General features: G+C 39.0%; 1 protein-coding gene across 1 annotated transcript; it reads left to right on the plus strand.

Moving 5' to 3' along the window:
• The first annotated feature begins 23,258 nt into the window (after positions 1-23,258).
• LOC148999066 (uncharacterized) lies at positions 23,259-23,918 on the plus strand. The gene has a single exon (XM_089141493.1). The coding sequence runs from the start codon at positions 23,259-23,261 to the stop codon at positions 23,916-23,918; it is 660 nt and encodes a 219-aa protein (XP_088997619.1).
• The last annotated feature ends 705 nt before the right edge of the window (positions 23,919-24,623 follow it).

The following is a 24,623-nucleotide window of genomic DNA, read 5'->3' on the forward strand; positions in this document are numbered from 1 at the left end:
ACTTCCAGCTTACAACGTTATCCTCGGGCGACCATCTTTGTCCAAGTTAGGAGCTATTGTTGCAACAAAGTTCCTGAAGATAATATTCCCAACGGAGATGGGAATTGGTCAAGTTTCATCGACCCAGAGGATCTCTCGGCAATGTTATGTTGCCTATTTGAAGGACAAGGAGGGCCCAAGGAAGGGGACTGCCCTACCAATATAAGTTCGAGATGATCGGGAAGAAGCAGAAATGCAAAGGCCCGAACTGGTAGAAAAGCTAGAGCAAATCCAGTTGTTTACGGATAATGTAGAAAGGATTACCTATATCGGATCTGAACAACTGAAGGAGTTCAAAGAAGAGTTGAAGTTTTTTCTTGAACAAAATAGTGACGTATTCGCATGGTCTGCCGAAGACATGCCAGGAATTGATCGGACTGTTGCAGAGCATAAACTCTGGATAGATCCAAAGGTGAAGCCAGTTATTTAGAAAAGGAGAAATTTCTCCATAGAAAAGTATGAAGCCGTTCGGGGCGAAGTCGAAAAACTGAAGAGTTCTGATTTCATAGAACCAATTGAGTGCCCAATCTGGTTGGCCAACGTAGTAATGGTCAAAAAATTGAATGGGAAGTGGAGGATGTGTACAGACTACACAGACCTCAACAAGGCTTACCCTAAAGATTGCTATCCGTTGCCACGGATTGACCTCTTGATAGATGCGACTGCAGGATATGAAACTTTGAGTTTCATGGATGCCTACTCAGGGTATAACCAGATCCTCATGAATAAGGAGGATGAAAAGTATACGGCTTTCATGACTAATCGTGAAAGCTTTTATTATAAAGTCATGCCATTTGGCCTGAAAAATGCAAGAGCTACATATCAAAGGGCCGTCAACAAAATATTCAAGGACCTAATCGGGAAGAATATCGAGGCTTATGTTGACAACATGCTAGTAAAGAACTTTACAAGAGCAAATCATATCACAAATTTAACAGAAGTGTTCTCAGTACTGCGAAAGTATCAAATGAAGCTGAATCCAGAGAAGTGCGCCTTTGGAGTATCTTCAGGCAAATTTTTGGGCTTCATGGTATCACGGAGGGGTATTGAGGCTAATCCAGCCAAAATACAGGCTCTAATTGACATGGAGGCTCCAAAAACTGTTCGGGATGTACAGTGCTTAACGGGGAGAATCGCAGCTCTGAATCTTTTCATCTCAAAATCTGGAGAGAAGTGTCTACCATTTTTCAAAGCACTTAAAGATCTGAGGGGCAGCAAGGAAGTGAATTGGACTGAAGAGTGCTAGAAGGCTTTCGAGGAATTAAAGGAAACACTGGGAAAGCCACCATTTTTGTCCCGACCAGAGAAGGGAGAAATCTTATAGCTATATTTAGCAGCATCCCTTTCAGCGGTCAATGCAGTACTTGTTCGGGAGAAGGATAAGAAGCAGTGGCCGATTTATTATGTTAGCCACGTCTTACTTGATGCGGAGACACGATATTCGCAGATTGAGAAGCATGCTTTAGCTCTCATTACGGCAGCTAGGAGGCTACGTCCATACTTTCAGGCTCACTCAATAGAGGTATTTACAACTTTCCCTCTTAGTAAAGTTCTTCATAAACCTGATTTATCTGGAAGAATGGTGGCCTGGTCGGTTGAACTCAATGAGTTCCAGATAAGCTTTAAGCCCAGAATGGCAATCAAAGCTCAGGCGTTAGCCAATTTTGTAGTAGAGACTACTGCACCAATGGAGAACCTCACTTGCAGAAGTACCAAAAGATTGTGCAGGCATTTCAAAAAGAATTCAGGAATTTGAAGGTATGTCAGATTCCAAGGATAGAAAACACAGTGGCAGATGGGCTATCTCGATTAGCCAATGCCAAAGAAAAAAATTTAGACCCGTCGGTCTACATTGAAGAGATAACATTTCCAAGTTATCCTGAGAAAGAAATTTCTTATATTGAAGCAGAGCATTGCTGGATGGATCCAATAGTTGAATATCTAAGAGATGATAAACTACCAGAGGATCCGAAAGAGGCCAGATTGGTCAAGGTACGATCAGCAAAATTCATTATGCAAAATGGAAGGTTGTACAGAAGATCTTATTCTGGACCCCTTCTGAGATGTTTGGGTCCCGAAGGAGCGGAGTCGGCTCTGGCCGAAGTACACGAAGGAATTTGTGGAGCTCACATGGACGAATGAGCCCTAGCACACAAGATTCTAATACTTGGGTTATATTGGCCTAAGGTCCAACAGGCTACAGTATCAAAACGCCCAGCGGAAGCCATGACTTCAATTCTAGATCCCATCCCTTTTGCGATGTGGGGAATTGATATCATGGGCAAATTCACCAAGGCGTCAGGCGGACGGGAATATCTGATAGTAGCAATTGATTACTTCACAAAATGGGTTGAGGCCAGTGCCCTGGCAACAATCACTAAGAAAAAAGTGGAGAAGTTTGTGCTTGAATCGATCATATATCGCTTTGGGATTCCAAAGATAATCATTACTGATCACGGCACTCAATTTGATTGTCCACAATTTGAGCAATTTTGTGGAACTTACATGATCGAGCATCGTATGTCATCAGTGGCATACCCCCAGAGCAATGGACAAGTAGAGGTTACTAACCGAACGCTACTTGAAGGGATAAAGAGAAGACTTGAGGCCGATAAAGCCCAATGGGTCGAAGAGGCTGCATAATGTACTGTGGGCCTACCGAACTACGGTTCGAACACCCACAGGAGAAACTCCATTCAAGGTAGCCTATGGGTCCGAAGCATTGACACCTGTGGAGGTAATGGCGGGAACATTGTGGGACAGAGAGTTCGAAAAAAAAAGCGAATGAGCAAGGACTGCTTGATAGTCTTGATTTGTTGGACGAAGTTCAGGCAAAGGCAATAGCACGAACTTAGCCAGAGATTTGGTGTTGAGAAATACCTTAGCTTCAGATCCACGCCATCAAAGAAAATTGGAGAGGCCCTTATATGGTTGTAAAACCAGTTAGTTCAGGAGCTTACAAGCTGAAGAACATCACCACCCAGAAAGAGTTAGATCATTCGTGGAATGCCAGGCATCTCAAAAAAATTTATCCTAGATGATTTCAATTTTGTTCGTGATGTAACCAATTTCAACTCAATCAATGCAATTATTGGTTTTCAACAATTATCTTTTGATTGGGGGGCATCATACCCCACACTCATGAACATATCCAGCTACAAGGCATCGGATGAAAATCCGTGTGGGTCCTTCAACACTTATTGAATTTTTTTGGAATTTCTTAAGTCAAGGCATCGGATGAAAATCCGAGTGAGTTCCTTCCACAAGGCATCGGTTTAAAACCCGAGTGAGTTCCTTCTTAGACTTATTGAATTTTTGAAATATCCTTAAGTAAAGGCATCGGTTTAAAACCCAAGTGAGTTCCTTCTCAAACTTATTATATTTCTCCGGAAATCCTTAAGTAAAGGCATCGGTTTAAAACCCAAGTGAGTTCCTTCTCAAACTTATTGTATTTCTCCGGAAATCCTTAAGTAAAGGCATCGGTTTAAAACCCGAGTGAGTTCCTTCTCAGACTTATTGTATTTCTCCGGAAATCCTTAAGTAAAGGCATCGGTTTAAAACCCGAGTGAGTTCCTTCTCAGACTTATTGTATTTCTCTGGAAATCTTTAAGTAAAGGCATTGTTCTGAACAACTAAGACCTAGTGCAACAACGACTCAAGTGACTAGCAAAGTTCAAGATGAAGTTAATTTCTTATTTCTTCCAAAGATCAGAAGGGGCCAACCTTTACATCAAACATATACACATGATTACAAGAGTTGGGATACAATCTTCGTTCGGTCAAAAAAGAAAGTCATCATCGGTGATCATTAAGAAATCAAACAAGATTAGAACAGCTTTGCCAGAACAAACACAAGAGTCAAGTAGCAACACGGATTCAAGAAGAAGAAGAGGAGGAACGAGGATTACAAAAGCATTTCAGTATGTACAAAATCCTCCGCAATTTCATACTCTTTGTCCAGCTTGACCAGAAGAAGTATGGTCCTCGATCAAACTTGCATTCAGGGCGAGCTCTTCATAACTGAATCCTTCCAGGGGAGAATAAACAGGAGAATCCTCGAGATAATGCATAATATCCGGATCCAAAGGCGGAGGGTCGATCTTATCCTTGGTCCAGTCAGGGAAAGGAAGACCCAGCTTGGCAAACACTTCAGGATGACAATCAGCGCTGTAGGGAGTTGTATCAAAATGAGGATCTTTCCTTAGTATTGATTCCCATACTTCGTTCTAGCCATCCCGGTACGCCTGCAAGTTATAAGCATTCAGCATGTCAACAAAGGGCTTACTATGTAAATACTTGAAGATGCAGGCTCTGCGAACGTCATTTGGAAGGGATTCGGGCAAAGGAATGACAACTTGCCTTTGAGGTAACGCTTCAGATCCTTTGGCCCCTGACTTTCCTGCTTCTCGCTCCATTCGCCGGATCCTCTCCCTGGCATCATCCAAGTCTAAATAGAGATGCTCAATCATAGAGTTCTTTTCTCCTACAACCTCCCAAGTTAATTTCCTAAGGCAAGCAATCTCAGCGTCTTTGGCTTCGGAGTCTTCCCGAAGCCTGGAAACTTCATTACTCAGTTTACTGTGTCTAGAGGCTGCTTCCACTTGGTTGTGGAAGTTCCCAGTGAGACTCCTGCAAACGACTTCCGAGTTAGTCAGGAGCAAAAGAATAATCTTCAAGCATCAAAAGGAAAATGAAGAAAAACTTACATCACCAATGACTTCATAAAGTCATCGTCTGGAAGTTTGGAAAGAACTCTGCTCTGGCTAGACATTTGAGCAGCAGTGCACCACTCCAACGCTTTGTCAAACTCGTTTTACACTAATTCAGACTTCCTCGAAGGAGGAGAAGGATGAGCTACATCAAGAGAAGGGTGAGCTTCATCCTCCACCAACCGACGACGCTTCCTAGTGGCAAAATCCTCCGGCTCCAAAGAAGGAGAGGAAGAGGATGCCAAACAAGCTCTAGAGTTGGAAATAGAAGCAGCACCTGCTGGGGCCGCGCCTTCATCAAATGCCAACATAGTTGCCTCTGATGTCCGAAGAGTCTCCTTCGGAGAGGCCCGAATGGTCTCTTCCGCAGGGGCATCAGCAGCATCATCAGCGACGAAATGATCAAGATCTTCTTGGGAAGACCGAGCGATCTCTTCAGGCGGAGGGAGCAGAGGAGAAGCATCAGTAGAAGATGTGGGAATCTAACTTGAAGATTCACCAACAGCAGTCTCCTTACACTTAGAAGATTCACCAGATGAAATCACCTCATTGGCCACAACCTCCGTCGATGCTAGAACAGTTTTCTTGCAGGACATCGCCCTAATAAAGTTTGGATCGATTCTGGGAGGCACTGCACTGAAAAAGCCGTATTAGTATGAAAATCCAACAACATAAGGAGAAGGGAAAACCCTAGTTCTCTGTCAGATATGAACTGCTCAGAATACCCATTAAGTAAACCCCAAGTATTACTACTGTGGAGTTCACTCAGGGGGAAGGAGAGGAGATTTGTGATAGACAAAGCAAAAAGCTCACTTGTTCAGAGGCTGATAGAAAATATTGTTGGAGTACAAGGAATACGGATGCAGGGCAAGAAGACACAATGTCGTTTTGCAAATCTAACTTGTAAATAGCAGGATAGATGGAGAGTACCCTTGAAGGACTTAAATAGCCTCAAGTAGAGAGGCGACGGTTGAGAGCCAAAGGCAACCAAAGGCCCAGATCGAAGAAACGCTTCGAATTTCTCAACAAGCAAGATCAACGGTCATAAGGAAGCCACGTGGAAATATGCACCTGATATGAGAATACCTCCAACCGTCGCGCCACCATTGAAATAATGGTTGTATTACCAATTCATTGAAAGAAGTGAATGGTATACAAAGGCAGGGAAATGTTTGGACTTCGCAATAAATGAAAGGAAACATGTGGACTTTACAATAAATGAAGGAGAAGTGGGGAATAGAAGCTAAAGCATCTTTCCCGAACGTCTCTTCATGATATCTTAAAGATTATCCCCCGTCAAGGTATATGAAGTTAAGTGATAAGTTTTATCATTTATATTTGATTTCCAAGACAAGCTTTCGGATAGGAGATGAGGAAATATTGAGGCAATCATTAAAAAAGTCTCTTTTCATTAATGAGGAGGATCAATCTATACAAAAAAAAAAAAGAGAAAGAATAACTCCCTACGCTTCTTCTTCATTATCGCCCGAAGAGTCCTGCACAGGAGAGCCTTCCTCAGGATTGTCATTATCAGGGTCCTTTTCAGCGGCAGCCTGTGAATTTTCTTCTTGAAGGGGTGGTTCGTCAGCAAGATATTCCTCATATTTCGGGTCAACTGGAAAAGGATCATCTTCTTCCAAGGCCCAGTTAGGGAAGTTCAACTTAAGCTTCCCGAAGACCTCTTTGTGACACACCTCATGAAAGGGAGTTGTATCGAAGGAAGGGATAGATCCGAGGATCGTTTCCCAAACATCATTCTACCCCAAGCCGTAAGCTTGGATGTTGAAGGCGCCCAGCAAGTTAGAGAAAGGAACGTTGTTCAGGTACTTCCGAACACAATCCCTTCGAAGCTCCGGCTTGATATGCTCGGGTTTGCTAGGAACTGCCATCTTTAGTATACTATCGTTCTCTATGGACTTAAGCTCAAGTCTGTCACCGAACAATGTGGCAGCTGCTTTCTGCTTCTTAGCCTCGCGCTCGGCAGCAACACCGCGGGCCTTTGAAGAGTTGAGGGCCTTTTTCAAGGAGCTCATCTCCTCATCATGCTTCACTTGCAGCTCCTTGGCTGCTGCCGTCAGCCGGTCTATTTAAGAATTGGCCTTCGCCAAATTCTCTTCACAGGTCTGCAGCAAGGAGCCATTACGACCAACCCGACTCAATGCTTCCATGTGTTGATAAAAGCTCAACACAACATTCCTGGGGACGAGGAGATTATCAAAAGAAATCATAAGAGATTATGAAAAACAATCAATGAAAGATCAGGAAGGCCGATACCTTGTGGACTGACTAACAAGGGCATCATCGTTTAGGGCTTCAAAGTCCTGACGATCAACAGGCAGAAGACTGAGGGAACTCCATTCTGCGGCTTTCTCAGGGTCTTGTGTCACCCTATCAGTCTGCTTCAGTGTCCACTGGGGCATGAAGACCTCCTCACAATCTTCAGTATTTTTGGATTTTTTATGGGAGGAAGCATCAACTGTATTGTGCTTCCTTTTGGTTCGAGCGGCGGAGGAGATATTTGGCCTCTCCACCATTGGCTTTTTCCCTTTTCCCGAAGTGTCAACCATGGGCTTTAAGTTCCTGATACCCTTGTAAGAAGGGTCGGGAGAGGGAACAAAAACCTCTTGTTCGGCAGTTAAGGCTTGGGGCGACCGTTGCTCAGCTGTCACAACGGCCCTAGCAGCCTTTGCCCGAAGATTCTTAGGGTTCATTCTTGGTGGCACTGCAAAGAAGAACAAGAATCAGAATTGCAAAAAGACATATCACTCTTAGAAAATTGAAGGATGATGGTTAAGAAGCTCACAATGAGCCAATCCCCAATACTGAAGGATGGAGTTGTACTCCACCTCAAGTCCATGTATCTCCTGATACCATGGAATTGATTTGATCTTCCTGACGGACATCTCGTCTTCTTTGGATAAGGGAAGGACCTGGTTACTTTCAGAGTATGAAGTATATTGTTTCCAAACGGTCGGGAAGTTGAGATCTGACCGAGGTGCTTGACAGAAAAAGTATCGTTCGCGCCATCCTTTGTGATTGGAAGGGCAAGTTCCTTTGGCAAGAATGCTGCCCCTCCAGTCAGGCTCAGTCTTATTACGCTTGGAGAGCACAACCCAACCAGGAGGATGGGAAATAGAAAGAAGATGGAAGTGCACAAAAAGAGCAAGAGAGGGTGTAAGGCCAAGTTCAAAGCATAAACCCAAGAAGCCGACGATAAGACGCCAGCTATTGGGAAGGAGCATTCCAGGGCAAATGTCCCAGTGATTCAGGATGGTGGCAAACAAAGGATTGAAAAAAGGAAAGCGAACCCCGCTTTCCAGTGCATCTATGTATAGGGAAAATTCGCCCGGAAGGGTCAAATCAACCCTCTCATCAGGGTTGGGAACCCTAAGATGATAAGGAGGAAAATCAAAACCCCTGGATGGCCGAAAGAAGGGTTTTCTCTTTACAAGAGGGGGAATAGAACCAGGTCCACCATTAGACCTAGAAGTTTGTTTTGACTACCCAGAAGACTTGGTGGTCACCCTAGGAGTCTTGGATGGTCCAAACTCAGGAAAGGCAGAAGAAGTCTCAGCTTTTCTTTCTAATATTTTCTGGTTAACTTCTGCGAATTCACGCTAGAGAGCAATTAGGGTTTTATTATCACTATCCGACCGCTCAGAAGGAAGGGAAGCAAAGGCCTCATTACCACTACTATTATTGACGCTGGGTATCCGGGAAGAAGAAACTCTATTATCCTCCATTACTAAAGCTTCAATACAGTACCAAAAAAAAAAAAAACCTAGAGACAGATTACTAAAGCTTCAGTACGGTACCAAAAAGCTTCAAGAAGCAAGGTAATTTGTTTTTGGTTTCTGATTCAGATTTCTGCTGATACTAGGGATAATAGGAAGTCCTTATCAACTTATTATTTCTTGTTATTTGGTAATTGTGTCAATTGGAAAGTCCAAGAATAATCTGTTGTTGCTTTGTCAACTACATTGTTGTAACTGAATGTGCAAAATAATTTATTTGGCTAAAAGGGTTGCTTAATGAGTTGCATATTTTAGATTCAAAACATGTTGTTGCCAATCAGAGTGCACTTTTCTTGTGTAAAAACCATGTGTTCCATGATAGTCTAAGCACATTGAGATTAAGTTTTACTTTGTGAGTGATATGGTGACTGCTGGTGTTTTGCTGATTGAGAAGATCCCCTCTGAATGATACCCTGCTGATTGTGGCACCAAGGTGCTTCCATTTGCCAAATTTAGTCAGTGTTTGGATTTGTTACACATGGGTAATGCTTGCTGAATTTTTTGCCCTATTCCTGTGTTGCATACTTCTCATGTTGGTATTTTCTGTTGATTGTATGTTCAGTTCAGTTTTGTTGATGAGTTTGTGTTGCTGCATATGTAATCTTCATGTTGTAATGTGAAGAATTGCTCATCAAAGTATATTATTCACAAGACCCCAATGGGGTATTTATAGTTACAACCTAGTTAAGCCCTATACTAAGTCGGAAAAAGAAATATAAAATAAATAGAAATAAAAATCTAAACTTATTAGAAAACATAATCCGATTCTAATTAAAATCCTCAGTCCATGTTTTAAACACTCCCCCTCAAGTTTGAGCATAGACATTTATCATGCCTAACTTGCTCATAATGTAATTGAATACCTTCATGCTCAAGCTCTTTGTGAGCACATCAGCCCAGTGCTTGTTTGAAGTAACAAAGGTGATATGGATCAACCCAGCCTCAACCTTCTCTTTAATGAAATGTCAGTCAATCTCCACATGCTTAGTCCTATCATGTTGTACTGGGTTATAAGATATGCTGATTGGTGACTTACTATCTGAGTATAACTGTATAGGAACCTCCAAATTTGTCCCAACCTCTTGAAGCAGCCCTTTAAGCCATAGTACCTTACAAATGCCTTGAGCAATCGCCCTAAACTCGGCCTAGGCACTAGACTGCGCAACCACAACATGTTTCTTGCTTCTCCAAGTCACAAGGTTACCTCCCACATACACACGACACCTAGAGGTAGACCTCCTATCATTTGGACATCCTGTCCAGTCTGCATCTGTATATGCCTCAATCTTCAAATGTCCATGAGTTGAAATTAAAACTCTTTTCCTGGAGTAGTCTTCAAGTATCTCAAGATTCGATATACTGCATCCAAGTGTGAGGAGTAGGGATCATGCAAGTATTAGCTAACAAGACTAACTGCAAATGTGATGTCAGGTCTAGTGTGAGATAGATAGATAGATCAACTTTCCCACTAATTTTTGATACCTTATTTTGTCAACTGGTTCTCCTTCCTTTACCTTCAAGTGTAGGTTAGGCTCAATAGGAGTCTCAGCAGGCTTACATCCTAGCATCCCAGTTTCCTCAAGAAGATCCAATGTATACTTCCATTCTGGGATAGAGATATACTGCTAGTAGAATATGCCAATTCTCTAAACCTAGGAAATATCTGAGTTTTCCCATGTCTTTGATCTCAAATTCAGTTCCCAAAAAAGTCTTCAATGTTGAAATCTCATCCTCACTACTACTTGTGATCACAATATCATCCACATATACAAAAAGTATAGTAGTGTGGGAACCATCTCTTTTAAACAAAGTGTGGTATGCATTGCTCTACATAAGCCATTAGATATCATTGCCTTATGGAACCTTCCAAACCACGCTCTTGGATATTGCTTCAACCCATATAAAGCCCTCTTTAACTTGCACACTTTCCTATAAGTCTCTGCAGTAGAATATCCAAGTGGTATATCCATATATACATTTTCTTGGAGTTCCATGCAAAAAAACATTTTTCACATCTAATTGTTGTAAACTCCACCCTTTATTAATTGCACATGAAATAATAGTACAAACTGTGTTCATCTTGGCAACATGGGCAAATGTCTCTTGGTAGTCAACGCCATAAGTCTGAGTGAAGCCTTTGTCCACCAATCTTGCCTTATACCTTTCAACAGTCCCATCTACCTTGTGCTTGATCACAAACACCCATTTGCACCCAACAGTCTACTTTCCTATGGGCAAAGTCACCAAGTCCCACGTTTTGTTTTTTTTCTAGAGCTTGCATTTTCTCGTCCATAGCTTCTTTCTAGTTTGAGTGAGATAATGCCTCCTGCCAAGTGTTAGGAATAGAAGTAGAGGACAAAGAGGAAATAAAACTTTGAAAATTCTGGAGATAGTGACTGATATGAAACATAATTTTGGAAATAGGATGTTTGGTGCAAGTTCGAGGCTGCTTTCTTAATGCAATTGGTAAATCCAAAGTAGGATTAGAAGGGTCAAAGACAAGACTCACCTGGAGGAATGGATTGTTTAGGGCCAGGAACCAAAGCTTTTAACTGTCTTGGTTCAGAAGGGGTCACTCATTGCTTTCTTTGATAGGTCTTCATAGGTCTAGTCTCCCCTTATATATCATCCACCAACTATTCATGTCCGGTCATTCCATCTTCCAAAGGAGGATCATCTACAGGAATCTCAGGAGAAATATCAAAAGGAGGAATCAACACTGGAACCTCTTCACTAAAACTCTCCCCCTGAAGAGGTGTAGGGGAAAATAAGGAATTTGTTTCTAGAACACAACATCCATAGAGACAAAAAAATGATGAGAACTTGGATGATAACACTTATACCCCTTATGTGTAAAAGGATAACCCAAGAAAATGCACTTTAACCCACGAAGATCTAACTTTCCATGAACATGGTGGTTCCGGACAAAGGCAACACATCCAAAAACCTTAGGTGACATTGTAAAGGCTGCTATCCCTAAAAGAACCTCAACGGGACAACATTTGTCTAAGACTCGGGAAGGCATTCGGTTAATTAGATATGCCACAATAAGAACGGCATCACCCAAGACCGAAGCAGATGTCTATTCTTGCGTTCGGCAACCCATTTTGAGGTGGAGTGTCGACGCAACTAGTTTGTGTATGATGCCATGATTTGCTAAGTAGGAAGGGAATGCACCACCCAAGTACTTAGTTCCTTTATCCGTACAAAGGATTTTGACTGTCACCCCAAACCGAGTTCTAATCATATTATGAAAATTTTGAAAGCACGAGAAAATGTCACTTTTTTGTGAAGTAAACCTACGTGGTCCTAGTACAACAGTCAATAAATGTAACAAACCATCTGACCAGATACAGACACCGTCTGAGAAGGACCCCACACATCCGAGTGAATGACTGAAAAAGGGATTTTACTAAGATTATCTAAAATAGGGTAAACATGCCTGGTCTGTTTGGCCAAAATACATGCCTCACAATAAAAATCATTCAAGTTACACATTTTAATCAGATCAAAAAATAACTTGGACAAAATAGGTAGGAACGTGGCCAAGACGACTATGCCACTGCAATAAGGTAAAAAGTGCATAAGAGGTGGAACTAGAGACCATAGAAAGAGCTGATGGGGACCCATCCATTAAGTAGAGCCCCCCTTTCTGTCTACGACTGCCAATCGTAAGCCCCGTTTCCAGGTCCTAAAACACACAATGAGAAGGAAAGAAAGTTATTTTGCAGTTCATATCACGAGTAAAGTTACTAATAGATAAAATATTAGCTAAAAAATTAGGAACATTCAAGACATTGGATAAGGTAAGAGAAGTCAAACAGATAATAGATCCTTTCCCAGAGATAGGGGAGAAAGACCCATCAGCCGTTCGAACATCTTGAGCAAAAGGGATAGATGAATAAGTTTGAAACAAAGTAGATGAGTCTATCATATGGTCGGCTACCTCAGAGTCGATTACCCAGGAGGGATAAGTCAAATTGACATTGTGACAACCAAAAATACCTGTGGGGAATTGTGGATCAATAGAGGGAACAATGACATAGGCTATACTCACACTAGAAGTCGGTACTGGAGAAGATGAGTCAAGTCTGGACATCAATTGGCGAAGGTGTTGGAGCTCATTTGAGGACAGAGGTGTTTGAGTACTCAAGGTGTCAGAACTGGATTGATTTGTAGATGCTTGATTGCTGCCCTTGATTCCATTCTTACCTCCTCCATGGGAATTTGTTGGACATCCATGCAACTTCCAACACTTGTCCTTTGTATGATGCTCTTTTCCACAATACTCGCACTTTCCTTGGAGGGGAAAATCACAAGAACTGGATTTATTATTGCCATAACCAGCCACTAATGCAAATCTATCAGATGTATAAGTGTGTACGATAGTTGTCCTTCGATTGTCCTTTGTATCTACCATGGCATATGCTTGAACCAAAGAAGGGAAAAGCTCTCTAGAAAGGATCTGTGCGCGAATTTGATCAAATTCTATATTCAATCCTGCCAAAAAGTCATAAATTCTCTATTTATCTTCCCATTGTTGATAGGCAATAGCATCTTCAGCATTCTTCGGTGTAAACTTTTTAGAAACCAAAAGTCTGGTAATATCCCCGAAGAGTGTTATTGTGAAACCCAGCCCAAACCTAGCCCGGGGCACCCTATTTATTTTGGGTGAAGAAAGACTTGTTTAATATTAGACCTTGATTTCAATGTTACTATCTTTGAAAACCTTAGGAAGTCATGTCAGACCTTTTCTCTTAGGGTAGGTCCATGTCCCGAAGTGAAGGAAGAGGTCTCTATGGCCCCTCTCGGTAGAAGACATGGTATTTGACCCGAAAGCCATGGATGTGGTTGACGGTGCTCCATACTTGGATGCATTGTCAGTGTTAGTTAAGAATCTGCAGCCTGATGAAGATGAGCTTAGTTGGTGGATCTAATGAACTCCCGTACTCAATCCGAAGGTATTTCTGGAAACTAGACTTCTTGATTGACTTGTAGGAGAAAAACCCACTCAATTTGACCTCGTATAGCCCTCCGAATCCTTGTTTGAAGTTGTTGTTCTTGCATGGTCGACTGGCCAGTCAACCAGCCAGTCGACCAGCAGTTGTTAACTTTGAAAAATAACAAAAATCTTGACTATTTTGACCCTACCTTTTTGGAACTCGTGAATGAAGGTCTACCCTAATCATTGGCACTCCAGAGAACGAGGAGTGACATTCCCTAAGCCATCTCTTGATGTTTGTGAAGATTATTGGCTCTAATCATTGGCATCGGAGGGAATAGTATGAGATGTTCTCCGAAGGTGCCCATTGACACTTTCTCGGGTTATTGGATGACATACATAGGATTGTCTAGTTGTGTGGCTAGGATGTCCCTGTCGTATAGACCCGAATCAGAAGGGCATTGAGACCGAACGACCCGTGGTAGGGTATGGTTTGATGGGCGCTCAAGATCGGTAACCAACCCGTGAGAGGACATAAACCATACTACGGATACCCGAAAGGGGCCATTCATTGGTAGGGTTGCAAATAGCTAGACTTGGGCTCACGGGCGCTCAAGACCGGTAACCAACCCGTGAGAGGACTTGAGAGCTTCCCATCTATTATTTGTGGATGACCAATATGGTTGATGAGTCCGTAGTCTGGGACTATGTTGACTCTAGTGTGAAAGATACCAGAAAGGATCGCCCTGGGCGAGGAATGGACGTATCTGGATCTGACATGATATGACTGAATAGACGACTTGCATTGGGCTAGGCTTTACTTTGACATGCGCCAATACTTAGACCAAATGGTGATGTGAGAGCGGTGACCGAAACCCCATCCAAGGTTGTCCAGAAGGTTTCAGGACCCAATTCCCACCGGCTTGAGTGATTGAGACCTACCCAAAGAAGTATGGTGCTATGACTTAAAGCATGTCTACCTTAGATACCAGCATTCATAGAGTTAGAATCATACTTGCATCATGTGTTCATATCATATTGCATCATGCTATGGCTTGTATCATATGGCATATGTTTTATGGAATGCATGCCTTGCTGAGTTCTTTTGAACTCACTCTTTTTGCAACATATTTCGTTAGACTTTTCTACAGGTACTACTATTGTTGACTGTGACGGTCAACACTCTGAAGACCAAGTTGGTGACTCATACCACACTGGTTGCGGTGAACATGTTGATAAAGACTAGCAGTCTGAGACTGATATTTGTCAGGAGTAGATTCGGCCTGGAGCAGTTTCTTATGATTTTGTTATTTAGGAAACATTGTATAAGTTAGAAGAAACTGTAATTTGGTTGCTTACCTTTTCTTTCCCCTCTTTCGAGAATCGGTTGTAACCTTTACTTTTATTCGACCTACCTTCCGTTGTTGTTGTAGAGTGGATTTCCGTCTCATCCCACATGTTAGTTATTTATTTTATTGGTATCTTTCCGCACTCTGATGTTCTTTGTGATTCTTCATATATTCTTTCTTTGACTTTTATTATTAAATTACTTGAAAACTATGAATTGTTCTTGCTTTTGATTAAGTTATTGTACTAAGTGGATATGATCGTTCCTAAACTTGATCTTTTGGGCTGTGGATCACTCCACCGGGTATTCCAGATAGGGTATCCCCTGGGTGGATGTGACAGAATGGTATCAGAGCCCAAGTTTTCGGACAATCATAACCATAGAATATAGTAATGAAAGCAGCAAAAAGAAGTGACTCAAATTTTCTTAGAAGTGAATAATAGAGAACTTGGATTAGAAACTTGAGTAAATGAAGCATAATACACCTTAGTTGAATAATACACAATAATTAAAGTTTATGACTTGTACTTGAGTTGTAGTTATTGTTAGAGTTAAGTTGTCGGTTTTAAGTGTTGTGTATGTGTGTTGATTGTGAGTTGAGTCTTGAGTTGAAAGTTGTCGTCATGAGTTGTCTTTGTTGTGAGGTGTTGTCGAGAGTAAGTCGTCATGAGTCTGAGTTGTGTTGTCGTCATGTGTTGTCGTATGAGTTCTAGTCGGGTGTTGTCATTGGGAGTAATGGTCATGGGTGGTCGTCATGAGTTATAAGTCATAACTAAACATTAACAATTACTAAAGCAACAAAAGAAAATGCATAATGTACAATAACACAAGTAAAACAAACTTGTTATAAAATAAAGAGAAAAATATAGAATACAAAGAAGAAATACAAGATGAGTTCAATCAGAACTAGACCATTCAGTTGAGTGCATTACATATTTATAGTAGAAGGAACATCTACTCTGATATGGAAATATCAGAGTCTACAAAGAAATACAATATATAATTCTACACACAATAAGATATTCTTAATATGGAAAGATAGATTGCCACCCAAGATAGAAGGTGCATAGAATGTAAATATTGACTGCCAACATTGTGTGTTGAGATCACTGTAATCTTCAATTAAGATGGGAATGTGAATCACCAAGATTGTATGCTGAGGTGGTTGAGATCTTCAATTGGAAGTATTGTCTATTGGGGGATGATGGATATCCACAATCAATATTATTTATAACACTCCCCTTGGATGTCCATCAATAGATAATGTACCTCGTTAAAACCTTACTAAGAAAAAACTCTGTGGGAAAAAATCTTAGTGAAGGAAAAAGAGTATACATATCTAAATAATACGTATTGGTAGCTGCCTCATTAAAAACCTTATCAGGAAAATCCAGTGGGACAAAACCTTGGTGAAGGGAAAAAGAGTGCAGCACGTATTTTACTCCCCCTGATGATAACATCATTGAGTATCTTTGAATAAGCATATTCCAATATCATGTACCAGCTTCTCAAACTTTGAAGTAAGCAATGCCTCAGTAATTAAGTCTGTCAAATTATCAATTGCACGAATTCAATGAACATTAATTTCACCATTTTGTTGAAGATCATGAGTGAATAAGAATTTCGGTGAAATATGTATCATTCTATCTCCTTTGATGTATCATCCCTTCAATTGAGCTATGCATGCAGCATAATCTTCATATAATATTGTTCAAACCCCTTCTTCTAGTAGAAGACTGCATGCTTCCTAAATGTGTTGTATCATTGATCTAAACCAAATATAAAATAGTTAATATTCACTTGTGAATAAATAGCCTGTTTAAGATCTAGTTGTATATAGATCAAATAAAAATCTTGCATATGCATAACAAGTAAGTTGATGTCCACATTCATAAAATAATATCATGTCAATAATTTCTCGAATATACTGAAATATATGTTTTATAACATTTCAGTGTCTTCGTATTGGAGAATAAATAAAATCTTGTTAATACACTTATAGAAAATGCTACATCCGATTGTGTATTATCAGCAAGATACATTAATGCACCAATTGCACTAAGATATGATACTTCATGACCAATAAATTCTCCACTGTTTTCTTGGGGTTGAAATGAATCTTTCTTTATATTGAGCGATCTCACAACCATTGGGGTACTCAATGGATGTATTTTATCTAGATAAAATTGCTTCAAAATATTCTCTATATAAGTTGATTGATGAACAAATATTTCATTCGTCAAATACTCAATTTACAAGTCAAAACAAAACATTGTCTTTTCAAGATTTTCATTTCAACTTTTTTCAAATAATTTACTGCTTTTGGAAATTCTTCACGAATTCCAATGATATTCAAGTCATCTTCATATACACTTATTAAAATCAGATCCATATCCTTTAATAAAAACACAATAATAAATTGGATCATTTTTATACTCTTCATTTAGTAAATATCCACTAAAGAAGTTATATCATATATGCCATGAACATCTCTGAAGCCTTATTGAACAAACTTCCTAGGAATTTTTATGTGCTTCAAGTATTTTGAATCCTTCAGGGATTTTCATATAAACTTCACACTCGAGTGAGCCATATAAATAGACTGTAATAATATCCAATAGACGCATGTCAAAATTTTTATATACTGCCAGATTAATAAGATATCTAAAAGTGATTACATCCACCACAAAAGAACATGTTTCCATTTAATCAATTCCAGGCATCTACGAAAATTCTTGTGTCATAATTCATGCTTTATATCACGATTTCGTTCCTTTTATCATTTCATTTTTCGCAGAAAACTCAATTGTACCCCCACTGGCTTTATACCTTCAGATGTTGGACTACAGGTCCAAAAACTTTATTTTTCAAACGAATTCAATTTTGCTTGAATTGCGTCTCTACATTTTGGCCAATCATTTCTTGATTTATATTCATCAACAAATTTATGTTCAAGATCCTCGTCTTGTTGTATTATTTCAACAATAACATAATATGCAAAAATGTTGTCGACAACTTTATCTTTTCGGTTCCATTTTTTTCTGCAATAACATAACTAATCGAGATCTCTTCATTATTTTCAGATACCTGAACCTCTTCTGGGGTTTTATAGGAAGTTATGTCTTCAGGATTTTCATAATTAATTGTCTCCATATTATGATCATCTTGATCATTTGCTCCTTTCTTTTTTTAGAATTTTATCCTTGGAACCGATTGATCTTCCATGTTTTAAATGTGGTTTAATTTCATTTGCACTGATAGATTGTCCTGCTGGGACATCAATATCTAATTGGAGCATTTACAGCTGAAATATGAGATTTAGTAACTCTTAGCAGGTCAGCAAATCTGGCAATTGATTCATAATATTTGTTGCATTATCCTTTGAACTTCAAGTTCACAGTGCTCAGTGCGAGGATCTAATGAGATAATGATAATGCATACAATCAATCTCTTTTTCCAACTGTTTATTCTCTCCCCTTCATGTTGGAAAAACTAATTCATTAAATAAATCTCCTATCATTGGCAATATATTGAATTATATAAGGAGATTTATATCCAACATATATTCCCAACTTTATTTGGAAACTCATCTTTGTGCGCTGTGGTGGAGCAATTAGAACATAAGCCGCACATCCAAAAAAAATTAAGATGATAAATATTTTGCTTCTGACCATAAGCCGATTGTAATAGGGAGAATTTATGACAACCTTTTGGCCTGATACATACAAATGATGCTTTGTTCTCATAAACAATGGTTTAGCTATTAATTGGAGACATTTAATAAATAATTTTACCAAACCATTTTGGATATAAACATAAGCAACAGGCTATTCAACTGTGATCTCAGTTGTTATACAATAATCATAAAGCCTGAGATGTAAATTCATCAACATTATTAAGACAAACTGTCTTTATTTTATAATCCATAAATTGTGCTCTTAATCTAATTTGAACAACAATCTCGCAAATACCAAATTGTGAATTCATAATGAACATACATGTGATCATTTTATAGATGCATCTACTCAAATCGTATATTGTATGAATGGTCCACATGATGGGTGAATGAACCCATATATTTCACCCTCCATACGTTTCAAAGACGTAGAATGTTCAATCTCAACTTTAGCTGGTGAATATCCAATAATAAATTTCTCTTGAGAACAAACAACATAAGAAAATTCATTTAATTGAAGAATCTTCTGGTTCTTCAATGGATGACAATTGAATTTTCAATAATTTTTCGCATCATACTTGATCCGGGATGGTTCTACCGGTCATGCCAAATAATAAAATTATTGGAATCAATGTTCATTTGATTTACCCAAGCATGTATTTTAACCATGCGAATATTCATGCTAGTACAAATTGGGAGAAAATATCTAACACTTCTGTAGTGATGTATAGATATTTACTTTTACCATTATTTGTAGTCTCAATCTGATAATCGTTTTGGCAAATAGCTTTGAAACTTTATAAGTTTCTTTGAGACTTACTACAAAATAATGAATTATTTATAGTCAATTTCATCTCCCAGATAATAATAGATTAGCTCTTCCGAAGCTTCCAATCAATGTTATACTATCGATTATTATATGAATATTGGCTTCCGCATCATCAAATAAGATAAATTTTCTTTTTCTCTAAGAATAATATGCGTCATAGCATATAAGAGAATATTCACATTCTTCATCAAATGAAACAAAATAAATCAAAAGATATATAGAAAGTCAATAAAAAAATTATAGAAGAAAAATATTAAATTTAAGATAAATTAACATATGAGATGAGATTTGAAGAGAAAAGAATTACAAACTAATATAATATTATTTTTATTTTTATTTGAACTCGACTAACATAATCAAATCTTCAACTATTATCTTCAAAGAAGTTTGTAGCATCTAGATGTGTAGTATCTGTGACTGTGAGGCCATCAAAATCATTCATTTTATAGGCAAAAACTGCTCAAGTATCATGATTTTGGAAAATCCAATTTATCTCTACATTATTTTTATTTCTTTAATTAAGGCTTAACAAAACTTAATTAAACATTGTGGAGTATGACAGATACATGTCTAATGGCTTTCATACCACATCGGTAACAAATATTATCTTCACTTCTTGAATTGTTATATTGAGAATCCTTATTATTCTCTTATTTAATTCTATAGTTATGACGGTAATTATTCCGTATTTTGCCTCATCCTCTTTCACAGTCATGACCATAATTTTAATTTTGCTCTCTTTCAGGCATATTATGAATTGCTACATTCACTTCAGGGAATTGAGCAAAACCAATAAGACGAGCTTCATGACTTTTCATTAATAGTCAATTATTTTACTCAGCCACAAATAGACATGATATTATTCAGAGTATTTCTTGAAACTCCTTTTAAACAAATTTGAAGCTTGAAAATTTGCTTGCAAATCTTCATCAATAATATTTTCTCCACATAATTTCAATAGAGAATTAATTTTTTTAAAAAACTGCAGAAACTGTATTTATTTACAGTTTCAAATCTTGCAACTTCAAGTGCATCTTTAGAATTGTACTAATTTACAGTTTCAAATCTTGCAACTTCAGGTGCATTTAATAATATTTGTGATGCAAAGCTAGCAACCACTATATACAATAAATAAAACCAATTGTAAGACAACCTAACATCTTATTATTTGTTTGATTATTAAATTCAATAAAATGCATACCTTTTTATCACGATGCACTTACAGTATGAGATGGACAATGTAAACTCCATTATTTACCAAAATATATGAAGAGATCATCATTTTCACTTTGGAATAGAAAACATAATGATCCATAGTCTACTGTCTTTCTTCTCAAAACGCAATACTTTGAGCGGAGTCGTTCACAATTACTTCGAGCGGAATCGTGCTGATAACGTGTTATAAAATAAAGAGAAAAATATAGAATACAACGAAGAAATACAAGATGAGTTCAATCAGAACTAGACCATTCAGTTGAGTGCATTACATATTTATAGTAGAAGGAACATCTACTCTGATATGGAAATATCAGAGTCTACAAAGAAATACAATATATGATTCTTACACACAATAAGATATTCTTAATATGGAAAGATAGATTGCCACCCAAGATTGAAGGTGCATAGAATGTAATATTGACTGCCAACATTGTGTGTTGAGATCACTATAATCTTCAATTAAGATGGGAATGTGAATCACCAAGATTGTATGCTGAGGTGGTTGAGATCTTCAATTGGAAGTATTGTCTATTGGGAGGTGATGGATATCCACAATCAATATTATTTATAACAAAACTAAATTTCATTAATCATATAAGAGATTTTTACAAGTCTGAAAGAGAATACATCTGTGAAAGCATAAAAGGAAACTCCTAGCACTATCTTTCTAGGTGATTGACTCCGATGATCTTTTTGGTCCCTCCTAGATTTGAACTCCTTCTCTAGTCGTGCAAATCTTTTTCTCAAGGTATACATATAGGACTCTATCCTCTCCTATCGAGCCTTTATCCTCTTAAGTGTGGAAGAAATTAATGACTGATGAGAAGCCACACCTGGAGCCTCAGAAGTCGTATGTGATGGACCTCCAATCTCACAAGCGTGTGGTGTAGGAATCTCCTCGTGTCTCGAAATCTCATTTTGACCTTGATCCTCGTCTCCTTGATTCTCACCTCCCTGATCATCAATAACATCCTCATCCTGAGCTGGAACCCCCTCATGATTATCATCATCACCATCTTTGTGCTCATCACCAACAGCATCACCATCATCATCTTCATCCTGATCTTAAACCCCATTTGTAGTCTGGACTATTGTCTCCTTATCCTTGTATTATCTCTGCTTGTGGCGTATGAATGGTACTCTGATCCTCATCTCTACCTCTCCTAACCCTTAAGTGTTTTTCTTCATGGTGGTTTGATGGGAAATCTAAAGAGTCAAGTTGAGATTTGCATTGCATGAGTAAAGGAAGTTAAGCACTGCAATAGTTGGTGAAGAAGGGTATTTTGGTAAATTTTAGAAAAAATTGTTTGCGATGGAAAGTGCGAGTTGGGCATGTTAGCATGTGTACAAGAGTTGGTTTAACATGCTAAGAAGGTTGTTTGGGGAAGATCCATCGGAACCCTTGGATTTTAGAAAATTTTAGCAAGGATGAAAGTTGTGGAAGACCTTCCAGTAGAACTACTAGCCGTAGAACGTGTCCCCGACCTCTATCAGCCCTCCTATCTCCTCCAGGCATAGTGAACCTGTCGAGTCATGAGAAGTTTGCAATTGGAGGAGTTCTTGTGTTGGTTTGAATGGAAGAGTGGCATTTTCGTAATTTTTTGAAAAATTCTGATTTTGTCGAAATTGTAGTACGAACATGCTAGAATGTACATAAGACTTGGATAAACATGCTGTGATGGTTTGTTTGAAGAAAATCTATCAATTTTATAGTGTGGAAGTGAAAATTCAGCAACTTTAGAAGAAGGAATCCTCTTTTGGGCAAGGTTTTGTGATTTTTGAAAAGTCGGATTTTGACCAAACGAAGTGTGTGAGCACCTTCCTTATGTTGAAATAGTCATGTAGGAATTTGTTTGGCGTCAAAATTCCATTTGGTTTGAAAATGGGACAAGTGTTTGTAAAGCTGGGATTTTTGTAAAGTGAATAGTAAAATTGGTGCAAAGTGTGGGAAATCTTTTTGGTTGAAGCTTGGCTTGTATGGAGATTGGTTGGAGCATGTTTCTAAACACTCCTAAACATATTTCTAACCAATAACAGCAAGCATTGTCAGTTTTGAAGAAATTCATGTTGTTGGTAATGAATTTGAAAAGAAAGAGAGGAAAGAATGAAGATTACCTTGTATTATTGATTTGTATAGTTTGTGCGAAGTTGTTGGAGCTTCTTAAGAGTCTTGGAACCTTAGGAGCCCTAGATAACCTTTTCCCCAAAACCAAACTTGAAGTTGGAAGAGTTTGAAACCAAGCAGGTGGTTTTCACTGTTTTGGCCAATTTTGAGAAAATTTGATTCTGATGCTTTGGTTGGATTTTAATGGCATGTGTAGTTGAGTTAGGTGTGTTTGTCATATTAGAAGTGTAATTTTGAATTTGGATAAACTTTCGTCGATTTAATCTTTTACTGTTGTTGGTTTATTAGAATGGCTGGAAGAGGGAAACGTGGTGCCTTCTCTAGTCAGAATGGAAGAAGAGTTACCCCTGAAGTCGGAGTGTCTTCTGGTGGTGATGAAGATCAGAACGCTCCAATTGGTCAAGGTGCTGGTAATCCATCCGGTACTCATGAAATGGCCAGCATCCTTGATGTTGCAAATCTCTTGGGGAATTTGATGCAACAACAGAGTGCACAGTTCAATCAGATGATGATTGGGTTTATGGCTGTACACAACGAGATCCGTGCTGCTACCCAGGCAAAACCCTAGTCATGCTGCTATGCCAGATGCTGAAAGGTATGTGGGAACTCCTCATACCCAACTGATGGAAAGTTTTCTGAAACTGAAAGTCCCGAATTTTACTGGAGTAACGGAAGATACTCTGTTCCCTAATAAGTGGCTGAGGGAATTAGAGAAAGCTTTTAGAAACTTGCAGTGCTCTGAAGTGCAGAAGATCCTGTTTGCCGAGCAGAAGCTCCAGCACGAAGCTGATGCATGGTGGAACTCGACCCTTCCTATCCTTGAAGCCTTGCATGCTGATGGTATCTTTTGGGAAATATTTAAGGAAGCGTTTTGTATGAATTATTTCCTTGAGTTTGTGAAGGATGCGAAAGAGTCGGAGTTCTTGGCTCTTATGCAAGGTCAGTTTTCTGTACTTGAGTATCAACAGAAATTTGAGGAACTGCTTTTCTTTGCTCATGAATCCCTGAAGGCAGATAGAGCTAAAACGAAGAAATTCTTCACAGGACTAAGACCCTCAATCAAAGCATACCTCACCATTTTACCGATTGAGAGTTATGCTCTGATAGTGCAGAATTCGAAGAAAGTTGAAGAAGCCGAGAGAGAAAAGTTTAGTCACCTGAGATGTCCAATAGAAGTTTTGGCTTTGTGGAAAGGATCGACAGGAAATTCACTAGACCTACACCGTATTCCACCTTGACTTATCAGCCGCAAACTATGGAACAAAGTGTTGGGAATGCAAATCCTGGGCCAATCTATGCAAACCTGAAGCTAGTGAATCAAGGACTCTTAGCACCGGTACAACCTATAGGATAGAGAGAACTTGTCTGTTATTTCTGCCAACGGACAGGACATTCTGCCCGTCTCTGCCCTCGCAAACTAAGACGTCGAGCTACGTTAGCTGTGAAACCACTTCAAGCCCCTTCTGCCGGTAAAGTGATTAACGTTGTTGGAAGCGAAATGGAACCAAATCAAGATGTTGTAACCGGTACGGTTGCTCTTAGCCTTTAACTTCTGCTATTGATCTATTCTTGTGCATTGTATAAATACCATATGCACTGCTTTGATTTATCTTGGCTTGCGCATTGTATGAATACCACATGCATTGCCTTAAATTATTCTTTACTTATGCATTATATACATATCGTATGCGTTGTTTGATTTAATCCTTATTGATGCATTGCATATAGGCCATAGACATTGTTTTGATTTATTCTTGCCATATGAGTTTGCCTAGTCTGTATGAAGTGTCTGTGAGTATTGTTTGAGTTCCTCTTAACTGTTTGAGAAGTCAGCCAAGAGTCCCAGTATTCTTTACCTATTAGATCTATTTTTCATTGTACTTTCCGTCCCCTTGGTAAAGAATCGGTGGAACAATCACACCCCTGAAGAAGTTTCCTCATCT

The sequence above is a fragment of the Hakea prostrata genome, unplaced genomic scaffold, assembly GCF_041222555.1.
Source record: "Hakea prostrata isolate BN-2017 unplaced genomic scaffold, UWA_Hpros_2 contig_51, whole genome shotgun sequence".
NCBI lineage: Eukaryota > Viridiplantae > Streptophyta > Magnoliopsida > Proteales > Proteaceae > Hakea > Hakea prostrata.